Raw genomic sequence first — 24,022 nt, forward strand, 5'->3', positions numbered from 1 at the left:
AAGGAATCATATATACATTTTGTGATGTAGTATCCAATCAATCTAGTCCATTGTGACCATAATCAAGCATTGTTTAACTCCTACCACTCTCTTGTGGAAGGCATCTTTTTAGTTTTGCAGGTGATCCTAGAGGCTTCGATCTATTGGTGACTCCAACACCAACATATTCCCTAATTCTTGGAATATGACTTAAAGCATTTGCCACTACAATATTTTGTCAAAACACTCTTTTGCTAGATATCGAACCCAATTCTAACTATCGTGCAACACAACAAACACATTGACTACTACATCAACAAATGATCTAGCCCAAGCAGCTTCCATGTCAACTACCAAGTTCCTAAGCCACAACATCTTTATAGACATCATCACTCATATAGTCATGTTAGAAGCGCCACATCACCAAGCCACATCAACATCTAGATAGTACAATCAATGCCATGTCATGATATTATAATCACCTTCCCAAGACACTCCTTCCTTGTGAGGAATCACTTTTCACTTTAGCACTCAAACTTTGACAAGCATATTCTCACTCGTATGAAATCTAATTGAGATTTTTTTTAATTCGATTATTTTTTGTAAGTCAACCCAAGGGTATTATCCTTCTTAGAAATTGTGCTCCAAATTTGTGGAAACTGTAGCTATAGTTAACATTTGCTCAATCGTTCTCATTTCAAGAACTTCCAAGCCAACTCTTGCACAAATGGACTTCTTTTTTAGTGCGATAATCTAGAAAATACTAGATGGACCAAACTACAACTCAATGGAAAATATATACAACTTATTCATTTAAGAAGGTCTTTATCCCTATCTTTTTGCATTAAGTTTTGCCACCAACCATTGGAAACAAGCACACTAAGTGGCTCAATAAATGTGGCATTATTTATGGTCACCAATGGTTTTCATTTTCTATGAATTTTCAACATCATATTGAGGTCACAAATTACCCTTGTACTACCTCGATAACCCTTTTGCAATTCTATTGTGGCACTTTGTCATTTCCTAGTGTTTCCAAGAATGACACTTTTATCTAATGATGATACTAAAGATGAAAACATAATGCATGAGACTCACATGCAATTGTGTATAGGATCTCTCCTTTATCAAAAAGCTACCTTTTCGAGATTCTTATTTTTGTGATATTGGTGGCCTCCTTGTTGAATCTCAAGTTGATGGTGGTCCTCACTTCTTGAAGGACATTGTGTTCCTATTTGATAAGATTTCCCAAATGGGTAATTTTTGAACTTCTTCATCAACTACTCTTCATTGTGATCCAACTCATCTTGTGGGTCCTTTTTTGGATACATCAAGGGTACATGTTATAGACACTCCCCTAGTTTGGCAAGAGTCTCCTTTTGAATGATACATCTTCATTTATTGATTCCTTCTTGATGGCAACATTCACACAAATTATATTCAAGATACCTTCACCACCGAATTTAACAAACATTGTACCAATACCAAAAAGGAATTTGTTGTTTCCTTCACATACTATTTTGGAGAACAATTTCAATATGCACCTCTTGTCATATAACTTCCTAAGGGAAGGAATTTTGTTCCATGCAAGTAGAAATTTTGCAGAATCTAGTGTTTGTCCATTCTCATCAAGTTTGTGACTATTTACTGCTTCAATGCATCTTTCCAAACTCCAAAGGTGCAAACACTTGTTTTAAGCAATTTCACCAAGCCCTTCACAAAAAGTCTGCTCATATGATAGCTAGGCATTCCAGAGGTTGTTCCTTGGAGGGGGGCTAGATGGACTTGCTCTCTTTCTTCTTTGGAGGGAGGGGGTTTTCTCTCTCTCTTTGGGGAGTTTCATTTTTTGTGATGGGTAATAACATGGAACCTTATTTGACAAGACCCATTCGTTTTCCTCCCCAAGTTGCAATTAAAGGGAGGTGTTGGTGTAATCTTTTACATTGCAACTCTTTTATTTAAGTTTACTAAAGGAAATAATTTTTATCCTAGGTAGCTAATAAGCATGTGTTCTTCCTTGATTGAAGGTAATCGGGTGCCACTATTGCCTCTAGTTGTCAAATCAGCACCTCTTCTATTTATTTAAGTATTTTCTTTTGAATAGTAATGGAATGAGAACGAGGACTTCTATTGGCATTCACTTGTTAGTTTTATTTTTCTTGTATAGAAATAGCTAGTAGTAATTAGCATAGTTCAATGGAGTCTTTCTGATGGTGGACTGGGGGCCAGGACTTAGGCAGGGAAGCACCAAAGGCCCACGTTTGGGGACAGTGGTGCAAATATATATAGAACTTGAAAAATAGTGACGAAGGAATAACAAATGAAACTTTGAGATAGTAAACTACTAAACAAATTGCATTAAACAATGAAATTGTCAAAATATATATTCAAAAACATGATACATTCAAAATTTAAATACATATGGCCAACAGCCCAGTACCTCTAATCATGTTCATTGTTGAATAGGAAAAATCAACAATGTCTATCAGTCAACTTACAAAGAGTATTGTTGTGAATTTCCTTGGAAAGAAGATTATTTTGATTGGCAACAAGTAGGATACAATGGTTTCCCTAGGGCAATGGGCAAGGTCGTTTGTACAAGCTAGTTGACCCTATCACAATTAATTTGCATGCAATAGCTTTGAAGGACAACAGTAGCATTTTGTGGCATGAGAGATGCACATCTCAACCTTCTATATTTATCCAAAATAAATACAACATAGTTTCCCATCATTCTAGAAGAAACAAGATATATATGCGGGGTATTTTAGTTGTATGACAAAACAGAAGTCATTTCCTATTGAAGGGTCATGTGGTGCAAAGGACTCTATAGCTCATTCATACAAATTTATGTGAGCCATGTTCAAAATCATTCACAATACTTCTTAGCACAAAGTATTATTTGTTACTAGTTGATGATTTCTCTTAAAAAATGTGATTATACTTTTTGTAGAAGAAATTTGGTTGCTTTGGAACCTTTGTAAAATTCAACTTCAAAGCATTGATTGAAAATCACAAAGGTGGATGGATCAAGAAACTTCAATAATGGGGCCAAGTTCAATTCCAAGTAGTTCAAGGATTACTGTGGGCAGGAAGACATTTATTGATAATTGACAGACCCATACATCCCTCTTTTGCTAATATCACTGAATGATTCTTGCCCTCCTGATCAAAAGGCATCAAGCACTTCACAAAAAGTCAGTAATTTGATCCACAATAAAGATATTGTTTCAGAGACCATCACTTCTATAGAAGGTTCCACTTGTTAGTTCGAAAGATTTTCGACTAACACCTCACTGCCATGCTCCCTCCTCTTTGTAGTTAAATCCATTCAACAGGACTATTTGTATCACATCCATCCTGTTCCCATCTCTCCAACTTTGATCTTCTTCCTCTGAACAATCATACATGATGAACATACATGTGTTTCTGATTATAAAACTCCGTCCTCAAGTTTACAGTGGAACCTAATCCTGAACGACTTTACACAGCTCTAAGCCAAACTTCTCATAGCATCAATGTCTGGCATCTTCTCCTCCTCCTTCATGACCTTCATAAAATCTATTCTTAAGTGAGTAGGGAACTAGTGGCTTTACATTCAACAATACACCCATGTATGACAACATTCTACACCTTTCATAGGTTTTATTCTCTGTTTTCATAAAAAATTAGTTACTATACATCGTATGCCCACAAGTTTCAATGCCTCTCATGGCCATTATATGTAGCTCAAAGCAATTTTATATCTTTGTAAACAAATAACAGAACAACTATTAGTACAGCAAATGAAATTTAACATATGTAGGTTCACTTTAATGCTCTTACCATGATCTTTTGATCATATCTATCCATAGCAGTCATATAATGCCTTTTTTCTAAATTTCCAACTATATGCTGATGATATGTTTATTATCAAAAGGAGGATATGTCCTAAAAGAGGTCTCTAATAGAAATTCAACATAGACAGGATATATTGGTACCAAAAAGCATAAAAAATCCAGTTTAACAAACCCTAGACCTAGCAAATTATTCTATAATGCTTTACAAACTAAATTTTCAATGCAAAATGACCAACCAATCTGAATGTGAAATCTTACATCAACTGCAATTCAAAATAATAAGAACTAGACATAAATTTCAATGTGAAAAAAAGGAAGCAGGTGAATACCACATATGGGTTATTGTAGGTCCATTGATTAATCTCTCTGGCCGAGAAAAACGTTGCATGTCAACTGCGAGCTATGCAAATATACGTAATTAATCAGTCCTAATAAAAAAGAACCTGAAATGCACAAGACCTTCTCCTAATCATGTTTATTACCAAAGCAAGGCATGCTAGTAATCTCAATATTAGTGAGAGGATATCAAGAGAAAGAAACCTTACTTTAGATGCCGCTGATGCTTGCCATCGTTGGATTTCACGAAGCCGACTGATTTCCAAATCTAAGACTTGGTAAGTTTCAAAGTACAAATCTGCTTGACTTTGCTTCAAAGAGTCTGGTAGCTGCATGAACCAATTACAGAGTTTAGTCTACCTCATTAACTTTATATATACCTCTTGGGTGACAAGTGGTTACAATTTTCAAGAAACAGCTATTAGAATGAAAGTATAATATTAAGAAAACCCAAGAAAGAGATGAAAAATTCCACATATTCCACATTATTCCCATTGTTGCTATCATGACAAGGAAAGGAAAACCATTAAAGAATCTATCAGGATGTAATATTTACATACTCCAGTTTGAAAGTGACCTATTGAATACTTTCTCTTTTTGGTTCTCAATCATCAGCGAGATTGTATTTAAATTTGATGTTGAAAAGAGATTCTCAAAAAGCGAGTATGTTTGAAACATTGCTGCAACTATGAACCAAACTAGGAGATGCTTTTAACATAAACTATCCTGATAATAGAGGGGAAAGTTTGACAAATGGTATGCTTATCGTCCCTTTTTTTGCATGTTGTTAATTGTCAGAATCCAATTGTGCATGACAAGTCATAGAAATGCTCTTAGAGCACAATGTTTATTATAAGCCCACACATATTTAGAAGTCAGTCCTAATAACTTTAATAGGGTCTATTTTAATATAAGTTTTAACCTTACCTTTAATTATGGCCACATATTGTTAGAGCATAATGTTTATTGAACCCACACTTATTTATAAGTAGGTTCTAACTTCTGATAACATTAATATAAGTTTTAGCCTTACATTTAATTACGGTATATGTGGTCATAAAGGGTCGATTATTCAATTAATAAGAGTTAATTTTATATTACTTTTATTAATTGAATTTTTTACCCTATGGCATAATTTGAATATATGAGTTAATTATAATTAATGAATTAATAATATAATTATTTTATAAATCAAACTACCAAATACCTTAATTAAAAAAAAACATAACTACCCAAAAGTGAATGGACTATTATAGCAGCGGCTTCTGGCACCAGGTCAATTGAATTTGAGTCTTAGGGTGTAGGGTCAATAGTCGCTGCAACTTATGACTTGGATGCTGATGCTACTGAAATGGGTGCTTATGATGGTTCTGGGCCGATTTCATCCTACATTTAAGAGGTTCCCATAAAGGGAAATGTTAACTAAGAAATTGAAATATATTAGTGAGTATATGTATCAGTATTGGTATATATTTAAAAACTCCAAGAGGCAGCCATTGGAAAGAGGTTCTAAGGAGTGAAAAGCCATGTTCTAGTATGTAAGTTTTCTCAATAAGTGAATAATGTTTTTTCATGGGGTTTGATCATATGGTTTTTCCTATGGTAAAATTTTTTACTATGTAACATTGTCACATATTTTATTTTGCACATTTCATTTCAGTTTTGTTTATTTTATTTATTATATTGTAGACAATAGTTATCATGGCCAGACAACAATATGAGCGTTGATGGGTTCTAGCCATGTGATAGTTTTTGGTTACTGTTAAAAGAGTAAACAACTATTTATTGCAAAGTAAACTAATTACATGCACAAAATTTATTTATACAAGAGTTGCAAAGTAATCCAGCAGAGTCACAAAATTATATCGCAACTGCTTCATTTATTCATAGATGCTCTTCTACAAAAACTAGAATAAGGGAGCAATTCCAACATGTGCCCTGAGTGCAAAGGTTCTGCACAAACTCCTCAGTAGTTGCCAAATAACTACAACCATCAACAACTACTAAAATCTATTTCTTGTAATATATTGTTCTCATCTTGATGAGGGATCATGATGTATGATCTGAAACATCATTTCTCAAAATAATTTTACACAGTTTAACCCAAAAACATTATCACAAATTATCATACCCATCAGTGATAACCAAAGCATAGCTAATACAAATTATACCACTTATACAAGCTCTCTCAATGGACTCTTCCATTGGCAAATGGAAAACTATAAAGTGTTCCAGCCCAATTGCAACATGTTGCGAATTGGGAAGATTGAAGAAGATGACAAAGCCACACCCAGTCGGACATTTCCTTCAAAGTATGAAGAATACGAGGGAGTAGCAAGGCTGGATGACACCAGCCCATAACTTTGAGCGGGAAAAAATGAAAGAACCAGCCGAGAATGAAGAAAGTGAACCTAGGAGATGAAGGCAACCTACGGGCAATAATGGTCAATGAGGATTGGGACTGTGTAATGTCCCCTTTATAGGATAACTTGTGAATTTGGGACAACTGTCTTACAAAATCAATTACAAGAGACTTCTTTCCTTTAAATCTCAATTATTATTATGGAATTGATCATTGATAACACTTCATATTATATAATTGATATAATATATGCAACAATAATATCATGCAAGGGACTATATATATATATATAGATTATGTGTTTATTAATGCTAACTCTGATTGAACAATTACATGTATACCAAATGATGTGATCTATATATCAACACTTAGTGCAATTCACTCTGATGAGATTATCTCTGCTATATCTGATATGTCTGATAGTAATTATGCAAGATGAACTTGATATTCAATCAGATGTTAGCCTTGTTGTCCTCGATTTTAGTGCGGCTATAATCGTGGTACAACCCCTACAAAACGTGTCCATTTCGTAGCCTACGTCCTCCAAGGTCAGTTGACTTCCCTCGTAAGTCGTGTCAGTTTGCATCTTCGTTTTTGTCATTTTCATGGTTTTGCCTTCATCTTTTATTTTATCTTTTGTCTACACTTCGGGTTTTAAAACCCGAAATGCAGTGTTTCTTGTGTTTTCCTGCATGTCGGGTTTTAAAACCCGAAGTACAGTTTTGGTCTGCCGGTTTAAGTGCAGGTCGGGGAATTTTTCCCGACCTGCAGGTTTGCCCTTATGTGCAAGTCGGGAAATTTTTCCCGACCTGCCGGTTTAAGTACAGGTCTGGGAATTTTTCCCGACTTGCAAGTCTACCTTTATGTGCAAGTCGAGGAATTTTTCCCGACCTGCCAATCCATATGCAGGTCGGAGAATTTTTTCCGACCTGCCAATCCATATGCAGGTCAGAGAATTTTTCCCAACCTGCCGATCCATATGCAGGTCGGGGAATTTTTTCCGACCTGCCAATCTATGTGTAGGTCGGGGAATTTTTCCCAACCTGCCACTCTATGTGCAAGTCGGGGAATTTTTCCCGACCTGCAAGTTAAGTTTTGCCCTTCTCGCATATCGGACTTTAAAGTCCGATATGCAATCTTTGCTTGATTTTCCTTGCACATCGGACTTTAAAGTCCGATGTGCGAATTTTGAGTTTCCTTCCCAGGTTGCAGATCGGACTTTAAAGTCCAACATGCAGTTGCTTGTCAAGTTTTTCCCTTGCAGATCGGACTTCAAAGTCCGACCTACGTATGATGTTGTTTGAACTTGCAGGTTGGACTTAGTTGCTTGTCAAGTTTTTCCCTTGCAGATCGGACTTCAAAGTCCGACCTGCGTATGATGTTGTTTGAACTTGCAGTTCGGACTTTAAAGTCCAACCTGCAAGTTTTTCCCTTTTTGTCTCCTAAGTCATTTCTGACTCCTGTTTCTTGTTCTGATTGATGAAATTTATTGGTCTGATGGTGATCATTTTCAAAACACTAGTGATCCATGTTGAAATGTCCGAGCCCTCTCCCAGCAAATCGACAGAGAAAAGAAGATGCGCTGATGAGATTGCTGATATGGCGCTAGACAAAGCTAAGATGCAAGTTGCTTTAGCTTGGTTTGAAGAATTTCAGAAATCCAATGAGGAGGAGAAAGATGAATAAAGTGTCCTCTTTCTGACACTTTCTTTTCATGTAGTTGCATTGTTAGATACTACAAGTTTTCTCGCAACTGCATATTTTCTTTCTGCTGAAGTTGTAGTCTAGTGGGACTATGCAGTTGAATTAGTCAACTGTGCCCACATTTTTCTCCAACATTTTCCTATATAAGGAGGACCCTCATTTGTAAATAAGGATCTTTTTTGCAATGCAACAAAATTCTGCCAGTTTGTATATGCATTCTAAGACTTTGAGTTTAGATGTAAATCAGATTGCTTTCAGTAAAAAAGGCAAGTTGTGTTGAGACTTTGTGCCAATTCAAGTTGTTATGTAACGACATTTTCTAGAGTTGATTGTGAGTTTTGTTCTATTGTGAAAGAGGGATTTAAATTCAATCTTGCAGACTTTGAGCTGCTAATTGTATTTAGAGTTATATGTTTGGTTTTCAGTTTTGGTCTTGTAGACTTTGAGCTGCTTATCATATCTAAAACTAGTGTGGAAAGCTAAAGTGGGAAGATAGCTTGTAGACTTTGTGCTGCTTCTATTTTTAAGACTTGTGCATGTGAGTTGAAGGGCATCATGTAGTTAGACTTTGAGCTGCTACATATTGTGCTTAGTTAGCAGAAAATCATCTAAAAAGGTTGATAGGAGAATAGATAGTTGAAGACTGTGAGCTTTCTTTCTGTTTTCCCATCCTGGGGAAGTGACGGAGGTCTTTGTGCCTTCATGGAAACTTTGTTTCCCTTTATGTTCCAAAAATCCTACAAAGAAGTCTCATTTCTATATTTGCTGTTATTTATTTCCACTTGCTACTACTTTTCTGTGAAGAGAAAAGAGTATAGTTTTTCTTGAAAGAAGAAGAAAGACTGTTGTCCCACTCATATTAGATTAGTTTAGTTTGTAGACAGGGGGAGCCTTCCCTTAATTAGGAGAGTTTTACTCACACACTGTGGTTGAAGCCACAATTTTGTATATTTCCCAAGTGTACAAAATTTTCAACCAACAAGCCTTCTCTAATTTAACAATGGAAAATATACTATATATGCCCTTCTATCAACTAGAGCGTTGAATTGTTATTTCTGATCTAACACTTGAGTATATAAAATGTATATATATATATACAATGCTAATATCGTTGGTATCTGTATGTTGCTGTTTCAGGTGTGTAGTTATATTCTTGATGTTTCTGATGTAGACGATTTGCACTTGCAACAATGATGTTGTCTCTGATATTTTCTTTTGATCTATGCAACCAAGTAGGCCAAAGGCTTATGCTCAAACAAACAGATCCAATAAAGGAAAAATAAAATATCAACATTTTCTAATCATCCTTGATGAAGTGTGATCGATGTCCCACTTATACCTTGCAAATCAAATGGTCACATCTTTTGAATGTGTAAGAGACATGTCTTTCCCTAACCGTGTGTATTTCCACAAATCGCATCTCTTCAATATACTAATGATTATTGTTATTCCTTAATCGATGTCACCCCGATTAGTGCTTCTTCTTTTAATTATTATTATATCTTCATTGTTGTTCTTCTATCTCAGCCACATCACTTATAACGTCTCATGGAATCGATCAAATACATATCGTGTGTATGGTCTTGCTGTTGTAGATGCTCATAGCGTAGATGTAGGTGATTGAACTAGTGGATTGTCTGTATGGGGACATCACGGACTGAGTGCTAAAGGCAGCAACATTCAAAATCTTCATGGAGTATAAAGACACATTTTCCTGGACGTACAAAGACCTCAAGGGGATACCACCATAACTATGTGTAGATCGGATTCCCCTCATACCAAGAGCACAATCTATATGGAACAGACCTACAAGATGAATGAAAACTAAGTTGCCAAAGTCCAAGAGGAGATAGAGAAAATGATTGAAGCAGGCATGATCTTCAAGGTCAAGACTAGCAAATGGGTCTCTCCAATAGCCATCTCCCTAAAGAAGGAATCAAAGTAGATCCAAATATATGTGGACTTCAAAATTTTGAATGTTGTACCATCAAGGACCCATTTCCTATTCCCTTCACTAACTCAATTCTTGAATAGGTCGCAGGTCACAAGATCTACTCATTCGTGGGCGCGTTTTCTAGGTACAATCAAATAAGCATAGCCAAGGAGGACAATTTGAAGACTACATTTGTCATAGAAGACGAGGTGTATGCATATAACCGAATGTTGTTTGGTCTGTGCAACGCTTTAGCAATATAATGTCCCCATTTGGGAATTTCCTTAATTTAATCCTGAAACAACAAGTCCAACTTAAAGTGAGAACTGTAATACAAAATTTACCCAAACTGAAGACATTTTATTATGATATTTAACTTAAAATTCTGAGAATAGTTCAAAGGATAGGACTTCTCTTGATAGATTCCTCTAATTTGTGCTGATCATAAATATGGTAATATCTCTCCTCAAAATCCGATCATAAATGTGACTATGACTTCTCCTACCTTTTGCTCTATAGCATTGTATTGTATATTCTTCCCTTCACGACATTAACACTTCATATATTCTGACATAAATCTGAATTACATTTCATATCTGCAAAATCTTCACTGCCATAAATTTTCCTTTCTATATCTGCAAGATCTTCTTTATATTTACATATCTTCTACATTAACATCCTCCTTTATATCTGTATGAACTTCTTGTTTTTATAAGTAAATCTAATATAACATTATTTTTCATACAGCATCTACTTATTCCTCTCTGTTTTCCTCTTATATTCCTTCTTCCCTGTATACTTCATGCTTTCCCTCCTTATATATCCTTCATATAACCTTTCATAGAAAAGTTGTGACTTTTCAATGTAACGTGCCTTTTCCTTAATACTTTTTAATTAATCTTTGTTATATATCTCTATTCAACTCATGCATGTATTTTTTTTCCTTAATAAATCGTTGACTATTAAAGTGATTACTTTGGTTCTCCGTTATTCTTTTACATGGAGGCGTATGATCTCTTTGTTTCACAATTATGATTGCTGATACTACCAATCGTTGCATTATGAATAATGATCGCTTTCTTATGATCGATTGGGATAGAGATAATATGATTGTTGGGATAGTATTGCACCATGAGGCTTCAATCCTTGCCATTAATGATGATTATTAATCTTAATCGCTGCTATTAACCTTAATCGTTGACTTAGTTGAATCGATGCTCTTCTATTAATTAACAAGCAAATATTATCGCTGAAGTTATAGTATCCTATGATCTCCAATATCACCAATTAATTCTAACTCTTGTATTACCACCATTGCGTTATTTCCTTCTGAAATATATAGTAAGAATTAGTATCGCTGACATATCACCATTCATTGTTCACTCGATAATCACTAATTTCTGAATGCCAATGTATATGTGCGCATTGGTTCCCACTTTGGTTGGATGATGTTTGATAGCCCTTAGTAGAACCCCCGAACACTGACAACTTGGGTGTATTGATCGGAAGCACCTCCCGCAAAGTATTATATCTCCTTCCAGACAGCGGTCAACTTCATGTTAGCACCAAAGATGATAAATAGAACATGGATAAGATAACGTCCATATTGGATTATTCCTTTATTAATCTCGAATATGGACTCCATGAAACTCTGTTTTGTGGCTGTTCAATAAACAATGGCCCACTTCATGATATTGATGTGTCCATCTCTTTTGCATACTTCCTTACTCTGATTATGATGGCTTCACACACCATTTATCCTTTCCCTTTATGATCGATGTTATGCTAGATGCTTGCAATTTTGTCTCTCCAAAGACTTCACAAAATTGAGCTCTTTTGGACTGATAGGATGCGAACATTATATGCAACTTTTCAAAGACTTATCTTACATATCTTTGACAAAATGTTGATCAGTAACTTCAAAGCATTCCTAGACAATTGGTCAATTTATAATGACCAAGACACTCATCTGAAAGCACTCAAGGAATGTATGGGACAGTGCAGAGCAGCAAGGTTGGCGCTTAATCCAAAGAAGTGTCAATTCATGGTACCACAAAGCAAACTTGTAGTGTCCCCATTTTTCCTATGATCACTCAGTTGCATAGTTTTGCCTGTTAGCTATCTCCGCAGGCAATTATAGAGGTTAGGAGATGTTTGGTTCACCAGGAGGAGCTATACTCAGCCAATTTTGGAGCTTGGTGGGAAATTATTCAATAAAGTTTATAATGAAAGCTTATAAAAGCTTATAAGACCTTATAAGTTACTTTTTTCTATTAATAGAAAATTTTTAATAAAAGTAAAGTTATGAAGTTATAACTTTATTATTCAAAAGTTAATAAAAGTTACTTTATAAGTTACTTTATGACTTAATAAGTAACTTTATTTAAAAAGTTACCTTGCACATCTCCCTAGGAGATTATATTATAAAAGGTGTTCATTATGCAATGATAAGCTGACCCTCAAGCTGGGCAAACCACATGGAGGAAAAAAGATGCTTTGGAATATTCTTTGGATGCCCTCAAGAAGTTCGATTAGGGCTGGAAACCATCAAAGAGCCTTGAACGTACAATTTGGCATCATTGGAATTTTATTATTTTGAGAGCATTATGTAATTGCAGGTCTGCAACGTCTATTGCAGGTGTCTGAGCCCAAATTGGAGACGAAAACCTTCAATTACAGGCAGGTTGGACGATACCCCAGCCATTAATCCTTCTTCAGCACTCAGGAAAGATCAATTTTCAGGCCCTTCAAGGGTCAAATCATGTGGAATTTTGTATCAGATTGCAGGGTTAGTAATGACAATCAGATCTGAGCAATTTGGACACACTTTTCAGCAAGTTTGATGCACATTCAAGTCAGCCGTACCATTCCTAGGTCAGCTGTACCACTTTCAGCAGCCTGGGTTTGCAAATAAATAAATAAGAAGGGTTTTGGAGCAGCTCTTGCTTGTAAAATTATTGTCAGGGAATAACTAAGGCAGATTTGTAGTCGATTTGGTGAAACCTCAGCACATTTGGATGATATCAGCAAATTAGAGGGGAAAAGGAAGCAATTTTGGTGATCTCTCCTGGCAAGATTTTAGAATAAGCTCCAGATCAGCCATTCTTCCATTAAATTGTTTTTGAAAATTATTGTTATGAAGAATAAAGCCCATTGGAGCTGTTGATGCACATCGGAAGCTCCTATAGCAGCAATTACATTCAATAAAGTCAATAAAGAAGCCCTCTGGACAAGGCGTTGGACCCCTGGTAGACCAAATTGGCATGTTAGTGTTGAGAATCATTTATTCTCGGTATTTGTTAGTTGCTGTTAATAAATCAGACCTTCTGAAAATCAATTTCAGTAGTTGTAAGTTGTTTCTATATTGCTTTCCAAAATTGTATTGTTTACTCTATCATTCAAAAACTTCAAAAAAACATAAAAACCAAAAGAACCTCATCAAAACAAAAAATTACAACACTGGTCAAAGATTCAGTTGAGAGAAACCAAATCAGATTGTGTCAATATCTCAGTTGGCATCTTTCAAAACTATTAGGCCACATAGTCTATAAAGTCTGACCATGACAAGATAAGAATAATTGTACAAAATGGAAGCACCTCATAACATCACAGGAGTGAAATCATTCCTTGGTCATGTTTTCTATTCCAGGAGATTCGTCAAAAACTTTGATATCTTAACTATTGGATGTATTGACAAGGAAGGGCCAACAGTTCACATGGGTTGAGGACCAGGAGAAGGCATTCAACAAATTGATGGTACAACTAATAAGCTCACCAAACCTTGTGTACCATAACTAGAGTAAAGAGTTCCATGTACATGTAGACGCATCAAACGATACAATCAAAGCAACACTTGCACAAGTGGGGACCCCAATGTAATGTCCCTACTTATGACTTAAACTAAAATGATTAGGGGACAAAACTATCTTAACATGAATCCAATCAGTGACAACATAATCTTCTTTCTGATATTGAATTGATAATTCAATCTGATTTATAACCTTAGTTTTACTTGTTCTTTCAAATCACTATTTCTATATATATGTATAGTACTATACTTTATATTTTACTGAAGAGTGGTTCTTATAAAATATTATAGTAATTATATTATATTATTTTCTATTATTATATTATTATTAAATTCTGCATAAGAACATTATCATGCTTCGTATATTAAGAATTCATATTAAGCACATCCCCATGCATACCACTCAAAACAAGGATGTTACTGTCTGTAACTTAATAACAGTTCTGATCTGATCTTATCGATGGCTGCCAGATATTTATATTCCCTTTTTTTTTTCCCCTTTCAATCTGCTCTTAATTCACAATCTTTATTTATTGATGTGTCTTCCATTATTTTCTTCCCCTTTTTTCCATCCTCCGTGCTGAGTTAATAATAATATTAAATTGTATTATTATCAATATTAAGTATATTAGTAGTATTAATACTGAATTGTATTAGCAAGATTAGATTTTATTAGTAGTGTTAATTGTATTAATAATACTGAACTGTATTATTAGTATCCATTGTATTAACAATATCAAATTGTTCATATTACTAATTGTATTAGCAGTCTTTTATAATATTAACAGCCTCATGTTGTGTTAAAAGTATTTTATTTTATTAACAGCATCTTGTGTGTTAACAGTATTTTATTTTATTAATACTTGTATTAGATTGTGGACAGCCCGTATAATCATATTAATGAAATGCTGTATTTTAACCAATCAATAAATATAAAACAGTTGCGTAAGTATTATCACAGATTTAAACTTACCGTGCCAAGTGTGATGGTGGCTGGTGAAAGTCCCACCTTTCTTTTCTCTCCTTTTCCCTATTTTCTTTACCTTATCTCCCGTGTGAGAGTATGCTGTGTATTAAACCATAAACACTATTAGTAATTCCCTTACAGATTTCCACTTACCTGTGCTGAGTCAGACTTTCTTCCCTTTCTTCCTATTGCCCTATCCTCTTTTCCTTATCCCCGTATCTCCTTCCTCTCTGTGACGGTATGCTCTATATATGAGTAGGAGAGGAAGGGTCAAAGCTTTTAAAGACCATTGACCGGTTGTGACCCCTCCCAAAAAGCCCCGCTTCTCCATACGTGTCTCACAAATGGGTCATGTCTATTCTAATTAAATGCAGATTGGTGCATTAAAATGATTGACTATCGTGGGTAAGGAATGGGTAGTGAATATTAATAAACATGAACATTAATGAATTAATAAATATGAACATTAATAATAATGGCATCAATTATTAATAAATTGTGGATACTCATTCACACATTAATAATAAATATGATTACACATTAATAATAAATATGATTATTAATAACAATGAACATTAATACACATGAATATTAATAATAACAAGGGTGTTAATAATAAATACTAATAAACAAGGATATCTATTAATAAACTGTGTTTATAATATAATATTAATTTATCTTTTTTTATTTGAATATTTCAAGATATTACTAGTAATAAACATTAATAAATATTAATTAAATAATAATATTTAATAAATAAATAAATTCCAAATAATCATTTTTTTTGGTAGTTATTATATTAATCAATAATAATTATATATATAACTATCTAGGAGGGAACATGACAGTATTATTATAATATTAATATTATTTTTATATTAATGAATGATTACTATTACTATTAATATTATTACATCAATTATTAATTACATAATAAATGATAATTTATTATTATGATGAAGAATCACAAAATCTATTATTAATTACATCACCAGGATGTGGGGTTATGATAACTCTCTTACTTTCGAGGAAAATCGTGAAGTCTCATAAATGAGACGATTTTCCAATCTTATTCAATGTTAATTAATAAATGTTTTAATTATCATATTTAGCTAATCACAATAATCCAATGTCAAAAGAGGGGTTATGACACCCAAGGATTGGACCGTCCAATCTTCTTCGCCAACCAATTGTTTTTGAAGGCAAAAAAGAATTACAGTATGATGAAGAGAGAAGCACTCGAGATGGTGTATTCAATTGAGAAGTTCAAACACTATTTGTTGGCAACACCCTTCACCTTCTACGTTGATCACCAAGCACTAATGTACTTGGTAAACAAGCCCATCATCCAAGCTCGGGTAAGTAGGTGGCTTTTACTATTGCGAGAATTCACCGTCATTGTTCAGCTAAGTTAAAGCCATGTCATTGCTGATCAGTTGTCGAGAATTAAGTTGGGTGAACCACCCGAGGGAGTGAATGAAGACTTTCTAGATGCCTTATCTGTTTCAAATTGCAGCACTACCTCCATTGTACGACAGTGTCGGAGAATATCTGCCACCTCCACCTTTCCAAAGGAGATGCCACCAGGAGAGAGAAGGAAACTACCTCTGAAGAGTAAAACCTTCCAACTTATCAATGGATTATTGTATAAACTGGGGTTTGACCATGTCATAAGGTGATGTGTCATGTAGGAAGAGATACTAGTACTGAAGGAAGCACACAAAGGCCTTGTTGGCAGGTTTTTGGTGGCCGACAGTACACACAGACGCCCAAGAGGGGTGGTTGTATGTGATACATGCTCGAGAGTTGGCAAAACTCTAAGAAGAGACTACATGCCATTGTTCCTGTCTCAACCAAAGGAACTTTTTGAGATGTGGGAATTGGATTTCTTCAATCCACTCAAGGTCAACTAGTTACATAGATGCAAATATATTGTTGGAGTCATGGAATACTGACCAAATTGGTAGAGGCCATAGCACTTCCAAACAACACAACGAATAAGTACAACAAGGTTCAATTATGAACAAACTGTCACCTAGTACAACATTGTAATTCAAATTATCAACGATCAGGGAGGGCACTTTGTGAACCACGTCATTTGTCTAATGATGATGGAGTATTGTAAATTTCATTTATCAAGCTCGTACTATCCGAGAGCAAATAGTCGAGCAGAATCAATGAGCAAAAGTACTTGTCTCAGTCATCCATAAGTTGTGTGGCATTGAAGAAGCGGATTGGGATAAGTTGTTGGTCGTACTATGGGCATAATGAACAACATACAAGGTAACGATGGGACACGCACTATTTCAATTGATGTATGGCCAAGAAGCAATAGTCCCCATCGAGTACATGGTTTTGAGTCTGAGAATTGTCAAAGAAGACAGACTTGGCGATACAAAGAGTTTAAAGGAATGACTGTACTGTCCCTACTTCCCATATAACCACTTTGGAATTAATTTAATTAATTAATTAAATCTTAAATTGTCTCTATATTTCTTTGGAGACGTTTAATTATTTTATTGATTTCTTTATAATAGTGATTTATAAGAATACTTAATAAATTATTTAATAACGTCACTACTAAATGAATTTTTTATTAATAACCAAAAGGTGGTTAAATATAAAGGTGGCGAAGAAGGAAGAGAATATTGATTCGGGAAATTTATGAATGGAGTATTTTGGAGAGTAGTTGCTTTCAGAAAGCTTGAGGAGGGAAACCCTCAAGTTGGTGTGTTGGACGAAAACCCAACTCCATCAAGAGGTGGATTCATCTCAAGATTCGCAATGGACATCATTGAACAGGTTTATTGATTATTGAAATTTGTAAAGTCTTTATTAGAGACAAATCTCATGTAGTTGGTTGCAAAGATTATTATTCAAATATTTTATAAAATTTGGAAGTAAGGTTTATCTTCCAGTTATTGAATAAATGTGGATGATGGGTGATACTGTGATATAATATTAATTCTATGAGTATTAATATCAAATGCTAGGCAATTGATTATTCGAAAGCCGCTTTAATAATCCTAGCATTGGAAATAAGGGATCATGTCTTTGCCTTTGTCGTCAGCTAGAAACGAGGTAACCTTGTGATTTATTGACATATGTTATTTGTATTATTCAAGAGGACAAAGTTTGTGTGTAAGCAAAGTCTCATTCAAAGATAACTTCTTGCCTAGTGCCGACAATCAATTCACACTCTTAAGAAGTGAGACTATAGAAGTCTTCCTGTGCCTTGACAATAATATGTGGAAATATTTCAATTGAGACATCAAACATTATTCTGGGGTGATTAATATTATGAGGTAAATCAAAAAAGAGGTCACAAAAAAATTTGTTTGCATGTGATTGCCTCATATAGAGTTTGGGCTCGAGTCTCTTTGCTGACATGACCACCTACCATCGGCTTAAACTTGCAAGACATGGACGTAGCCAAATAAAGGGACGGGAGTCATATTTGGAGAGATATCTCTAGAACAACTTCTCGAGGAGCCATACATACACTCAGCATGAGTTTATTCGGACTAGCGTGGGCATTCAAGGCAATTCCAGCCTTATTATGGTTGATTGGGCAGTTGCAAGGAGGCTTGATATCTCATTTATCTTGCAGCCAACAATTCGTTGGCTATTAGCAAGGACATTTTGACTACGTAGGAAGTTTATTCCTCAACTTAAGTGCTACACACTGCTGTCGCTATAACTTCTTATGCTCGTTGAAAATTGGAAGAAGATATTGAATCAAGCATTCAAGTGGATGAAGATTGTTCCTATACCACACTAGAACGAGAGGCCATTGGAATAAAGATCAAAGAAGCAAGGGAATACATCCAAGCAAGGGGAACTACCCAAGGAAACTATCAGCATATGGAAGCAAATGAATATACAGAATTACAAGTTATTGAAGATCATCAGGAGCCAGAAATAGAGGACTTAGTTCAAAATAGAGATGGTGCACTTCAAGAAGGAATAATCCTTGAAATGGAAGTTCACTCATGCATAAACAAGATGGAAGAAATGATAAGCGGCTTGAGACAAGATGGAATGTTTGATAATCAATGGGCTACCAAGATGGAAGCAGAATATGAAATGCATTTCGCGTAGGCGCTTGATCCAATGTTCACAGTCATGGAGGAATTGCTAGATGAAATTGAAACAAATGGAACACTACCTGATGAACAAGTAACTGTGACTGAGACAAAAAATGAAGAAAAATTCGGGTTGAGGCTTGAACCATTGTTAGGTATTCAAAAGGAGCCAACACATGAAATGTTCCAAATTTCCAAATTTCCTTTTGGATTTAGTTCCCGTTGCACTCCACCCAGTTTGGAACATGACATTGATTTGCATGTCTCAAATGCAAGTGGTATGGTTCACCATCAACTTCAACCTCCTGATGAAGCAGTGGATGACGAGCAAGAATTCATGTCTGCGAATGAAGACCACCAAGTTGTATCTTTCCCTACTGTTGACTATATGGAATATCATTTTGATTATGGAGATATAGGAAAGACAACTTGTTTATGGATTAATCATGGTCCGGATGAATTGCCCTAGTACTAAGCTTTCCTAAAGTATTGCTTGAGTTTCATATTTGTACTTTGAAAGAATATTTTTCTGAGTTTAAAGATAAGTTTGCAAAACTTCGCACTGTGACTGTTGCTTTGTTGTTGCTACACGTCCTAAGAAATCATACTAGGAGTTGTATATACTTAGGTCTTTTGAGTGTTGTTCACTTAGAATTTTTGTTTTTGTTTAGAGTAGGTTTTCTTTCATGGTTAGGGTCAATTTCCTTGCTTTAGATTAGTTGTTTTGCTTTCTTAGTTTAGTTTGCTTGTTCGTTTTGTCTTACTTTCAATAAAAGGAAATCCCATTTGTGAAGAGTGTTGTATCTTACGAACTCTAGCGTCTGTGCTAAACTATGTTCAGTCCATTTCTTGGATAATATTTATGAAGTACTTTTGAATCCAAGGTTGTTCTTTTTCAACTTCATCATTCGGTTAGAACTTCTACTTGACTCGGAAGGTGATCATTTATTGTGTCTTGACACCAATATCCTATGATTACTATATTTTTACACACTTAACGAATTCTCCAAGTCATTTTGGTCTCCTAGGAGAAATCATGGCAATAAAACAAAACAAAATCATCAAGTCTTACTTCAGCACCACTATAATGCCCAAGCCCATTGTAAGCTTCATTGCTTACAAGTCAAAAGTGTGGAAATATGTGAAGAAAAGAAAATCAAAAGAAAAAAGGAAAAGAAAGAAATCAAAACACTTGGCTTTGGGTGCGCGGAAATCTCTATAGGTGTACCCCCAATAACAAAACATAAATCACTGGAAGTAGAGCAATCTCCGTGAGATTATAGAGATAACCTCTTTGGGGCTATGGACATTCACTGGCAGCAAGGCTCTATCCAAGGATGCTTTTGGAGTTAAGACAAAAGAACACTTAAACTACATAACTTGCCATGATGGAACCAAAGAGTCATTGTGGTCTTTTGAGACGGGAATGAACACATTTTGCACACTTGTAATCTGCGATGAAGTGTCTTTATCCAATATAAGATTCTGCTTCCTTTTTTAGTATGTTTTCTAGTCATTTGATGGACTGGAAAGAATTTTCCGAAGTTTCTAGGTATAGATTGATTTTATCTTTGAAATGTTCAGGCACATTTATTCGGGTTGGTGCTAGATGTTGTGACCTTTTACACACATCACCCCATTGCAAATGGGGACCCCCTATTTTTGCCATTTAGGGTTTTTGTTACAGCCTCGCAACCTTCTTGGCACCAATTTTGTCAATTTTGAATGGTCTGAGTTTTGAAAGTCATAAGTTAGTTTATGCAAGCCATGGTCACAACAGAATCTAGACATCGTCAATGTGCCTAGAAAGGCCAAAGGACGAAGATTGCAACTGATTTGGGTAGATTTGGACAACTTTCTATTTTTCGAAAGTTTTGTTTTTTGTTTTTTCCTATTTTTTAGGAAGTTTCATTTTTGGCATTTTAAGCAAGATCCCCGGAATGCCTATTTTTAGAAATTTTTTCCTATTTTTTAGGGATGCTTGCCTTTTCTATTTTTGGAAATGGGATCTAGGGTTTGCATTTGTGACTCTGAGTTACACTGAAAGTGATCGTCAAATTCCCCCAAAATTCAATTTTTTGTCTGAAAAAGCCAATTTCGTAAATTTTAGGGATCTGGAAGAATTCAATGGATGAATGATGAGTGGTTTTCAAATTTCACAACAATCTGAGAAGAATTGTTCAAGATATGAGGATTTTGAGTTTTGATCTCATGGTGCATGAAATTCACCAAGTCCGCCTTCATAGTGCATAAGTTCAATGAAGTTCGCTCATTATATGGTTCCTAACATTCACCAAGTCCGCCTTGACTTGGTCACTAGTGTCATGAACTCCGACCTTTGCTGATGATTGAGTGCACAAAAATGATGAACTCCGCCCTGACCTTGGTGCACAAGATTCTTGAAGTAAGCTTATCCTTGGTTCCTGATAATCACAAAGTCTGCCCAAGGATATGAAGATGTTTCCTAAGTCAAGCAAAGTCCGCCCTTGACCAACATGAATGGTGCATATGTTTTAGCAAGTCCGCCCTATGAAGAGGATGTGTAGTGCAAAAGTATGTCAAAGTCCGCCCTCCTACTTGGGAAAGAAACTCACAAAGTCCGCCTTTGATTGAGATAGAAGGAGCACATGTTTCATCAAGTCTGCCTATGTATAAGGGGCACAAGCTTGGTCAACCCCACCCAAGGTAGAAAATACATGAGGCTCTTGAACTCCACCCATGGAGAAGGTGCATGAAGTTAAGGAAATCCGCCATGATATAAGGTGCAAAGAAGTGATGAAGTCCGCTTAGGAAGGGACTTACCTTGGCATGAAGAGGGAATGAAGCTAATGAACCCCAACTTGAAGAAGTATGCACACGTGCAAAGCTTTGAGCAAGTCTGCCCCAAGCTGAAAGGAGATGGTGAGTGGTGCAAGGAGATGATAAAGTCCGCCCTCACATTGGTGCAAGTCATGAAGTCTGCCCTAAAGTGAGGTAAGAAGCAAGTGAATGGTGCACAACTCAAGTGAAGTCCACCCTACATCACTTGCAAGTGAAAAAAAAGCCAATGAAATCTGCCTTGAAGTATGAAAAGAGGGAAAGAGTTAAAGAAGGCCACTCAAAGGTTAAAGGAGATGGTAAGTAAGGAGTGCACAACTTTAATGAAGTCCGCCCTCATGAAGGAAATATGTGAGGCAAGATGAGAATGATTCTCACAAAGTCCGCCAGCTATATGGAAAAGATTGGCAAGATCCACCTTGCTGTCTAAATTCGAACTAGAGGAAAGAAGAAAGTTTTTAGAAAGTTTCAAATTTTGAGGAAGGAACGAGGATAAAGTTCGATTCATGAACTCAAAATGAAAATAAAAACTTTCTTAATGAACTAAAATTCGAAATCAAAACTTTCTCAAGGAACTAAACTCAAACAAGAAACAAAATTAGAACTTTCCCAAGTAACTGAGTTCAACTGAAATGAAAATAGAAACTTTCTTAAGAGACTAAACTCAACAAAGAAACAAGACATGTCTAGGTTCGATGAATGGAAGAAAAATAGAGACAAAACTAGTTCAAGATTGGAATGACCAGTTGTGTTTCTAATTGCAAAAATTCGAACTACTTGAAGGTTTATACAAATGGTCATTCATTCATTCATTCATTCATTCATTCATTTCATTCATGATGAAAGTTTGAACTTGAGAATTTTAAGAGTTTTTCTTGGCAGGTCTCAAGAGTTTTCAACAAGTTTTGAGAGTTTTTGTGCAGATTTCAAGAACAGTTCGAAAATTTCCTAAGGTATTGAGGAGAAGACAAACAAGGGTTTTCATCTATTTCTCAAGGTGATAAGGGTATTCTAGTGTGTTTCCTTACCTTTTGATGAAGATTCAAGGCATCTTCGGTGATTTTCAATCTACTTTTCAAAGTTTTAGAGGAGATTTTCAAGGACTTGGTCTGATTTTCACATATTTTCCAGAATTTGAATCTGATTTCAACATTTATTTCACAAATTTTTGGTACTAAGTTATTCATTTTAAGACAGATTTCACTCCCAAACCTTCAATACAGATTGAGTTTTCAAGGGTTTCTAAAATTTCTAAAGTGTTCGCAGCTTGTTAAAGGGTAAAAGTGTTGAGGAAGTGGAAAATCAGAGCACACTCTGCCATCAAACCTTCAAAATTCATGCTCAAAATGAAGATTTTAACTTATTTTCTTTTGGTTTTGAAATGGCAGTTGAGGCGGGATCATCACAGAAAACACAAATGGAGTTTCAAGCCAAATTCAGAATTGAAGACAAGTCCACGAGCAAGGTTTGTCCAAGCATAGAGATGGTGAAATTTGGCTAAGTATGAGAAATACTTCACAAAGGGATTCTTCTCCAAATTCGAGGCACTTGAAAGAATCTCAAGGCATCAATAAAGAAAAGTCCTCAGACTTGATGAAAAGAATTTCAAACTTCTTGGGGAATTTCATCTACAATACCATACCTATGGAAACAATCAAGACAACTTCTTTAAGGATTTCATCTCCTGAAGAGTCAAATACAAGCTCCCAATCAAAATCAGATGGTGACAAGAAGAAACAAATTTCCATACTTAGACAATTTCTTCACACAGATTGGAGAACTCGGGGAAGACATCCAACACGTTGAGGTGGTGCCTCATCATCTTCCAACCAATCAGATTGTTCCAAGTCAACATGTCCAAGTTCAATGAACCTGACTTCCACAGAAGCTTCTAGAGGGCACACTTCACAATGCAACAACCTTCTATTTTTATTGTTGGTTCATATTTAGCAAGAAGGACAAGTGTCCCCAAAAGTAATTTTCTCATTGGTCGAGGGGTAGTTAGTTGTAACAAACCCTAATTGGGGTTTTGATCTTTCAATATGGGCCCTTGATCACTGTTCGATCTCAGCCATTCAAACTTTTTGTGTGCCCATATAAGGTTGCCTCCTCTCATTTGGGGAGTGTAAGCTTTTTGAAATATTGTTGCAAGAGGTCATTTTCAGATAATACATTACTTGTGTGCTTTTTCT

At 35.5% G+C, this 24,022-nt stretch overlaps 1 protein-coding gene across 5 annotated transcripts in view; it reads right to left on the reverse strand.

Annotated features, from left to right (window-relative positions):
* The window catches only part of LOC131074633 (protein PIR), a 316,612-nt gene that overhangs the window by 230,345 nt on the left and 62,245 nt on the right, over positions 1 to 24,022 (reverse strand). For 3 of the 5 annotated variants that reach the window (XM_058011289.2, XM_058011287.2, XM_058011288.2), the window contains exons 6-7: positions 4,364 to 4,483; positions 4,148 to 4,218 (exon numbers count right to left, since the gene is read on the reverse strand). In XM_058011289.2, the coding sequence (XP_057867272.2) occupies positions 4,148 to 4,218; positions 4,364 to 4,483 (191 nt within the window). Of the gene's footprint in view, positions 1 to 4,147; positions 4,219 to 4,363; positions 4,484 to 14,934; positions 15,214 to 24,022 lie in introns of those variants that run through there. The other 2 variants (XM_058011292.2, XM_058011291.2) reach the window with 2 other exon arrangements.

The sequence above is a fragment of the Cryptomeria japonica genome, chromosome 1 (assembly GCF_030272615.1).
Source record: "Cryptomeria japonica chromosome 1, Sugi_1.0, whole genome shotgun sequence".
NCBI classification, from domain to species: Eukaryota; Viridiplantae; Streptophyta; class Pinopsida; order Cupressales; family Cupressaceae; genus Cryptomeria; species Cryptomeria japonica.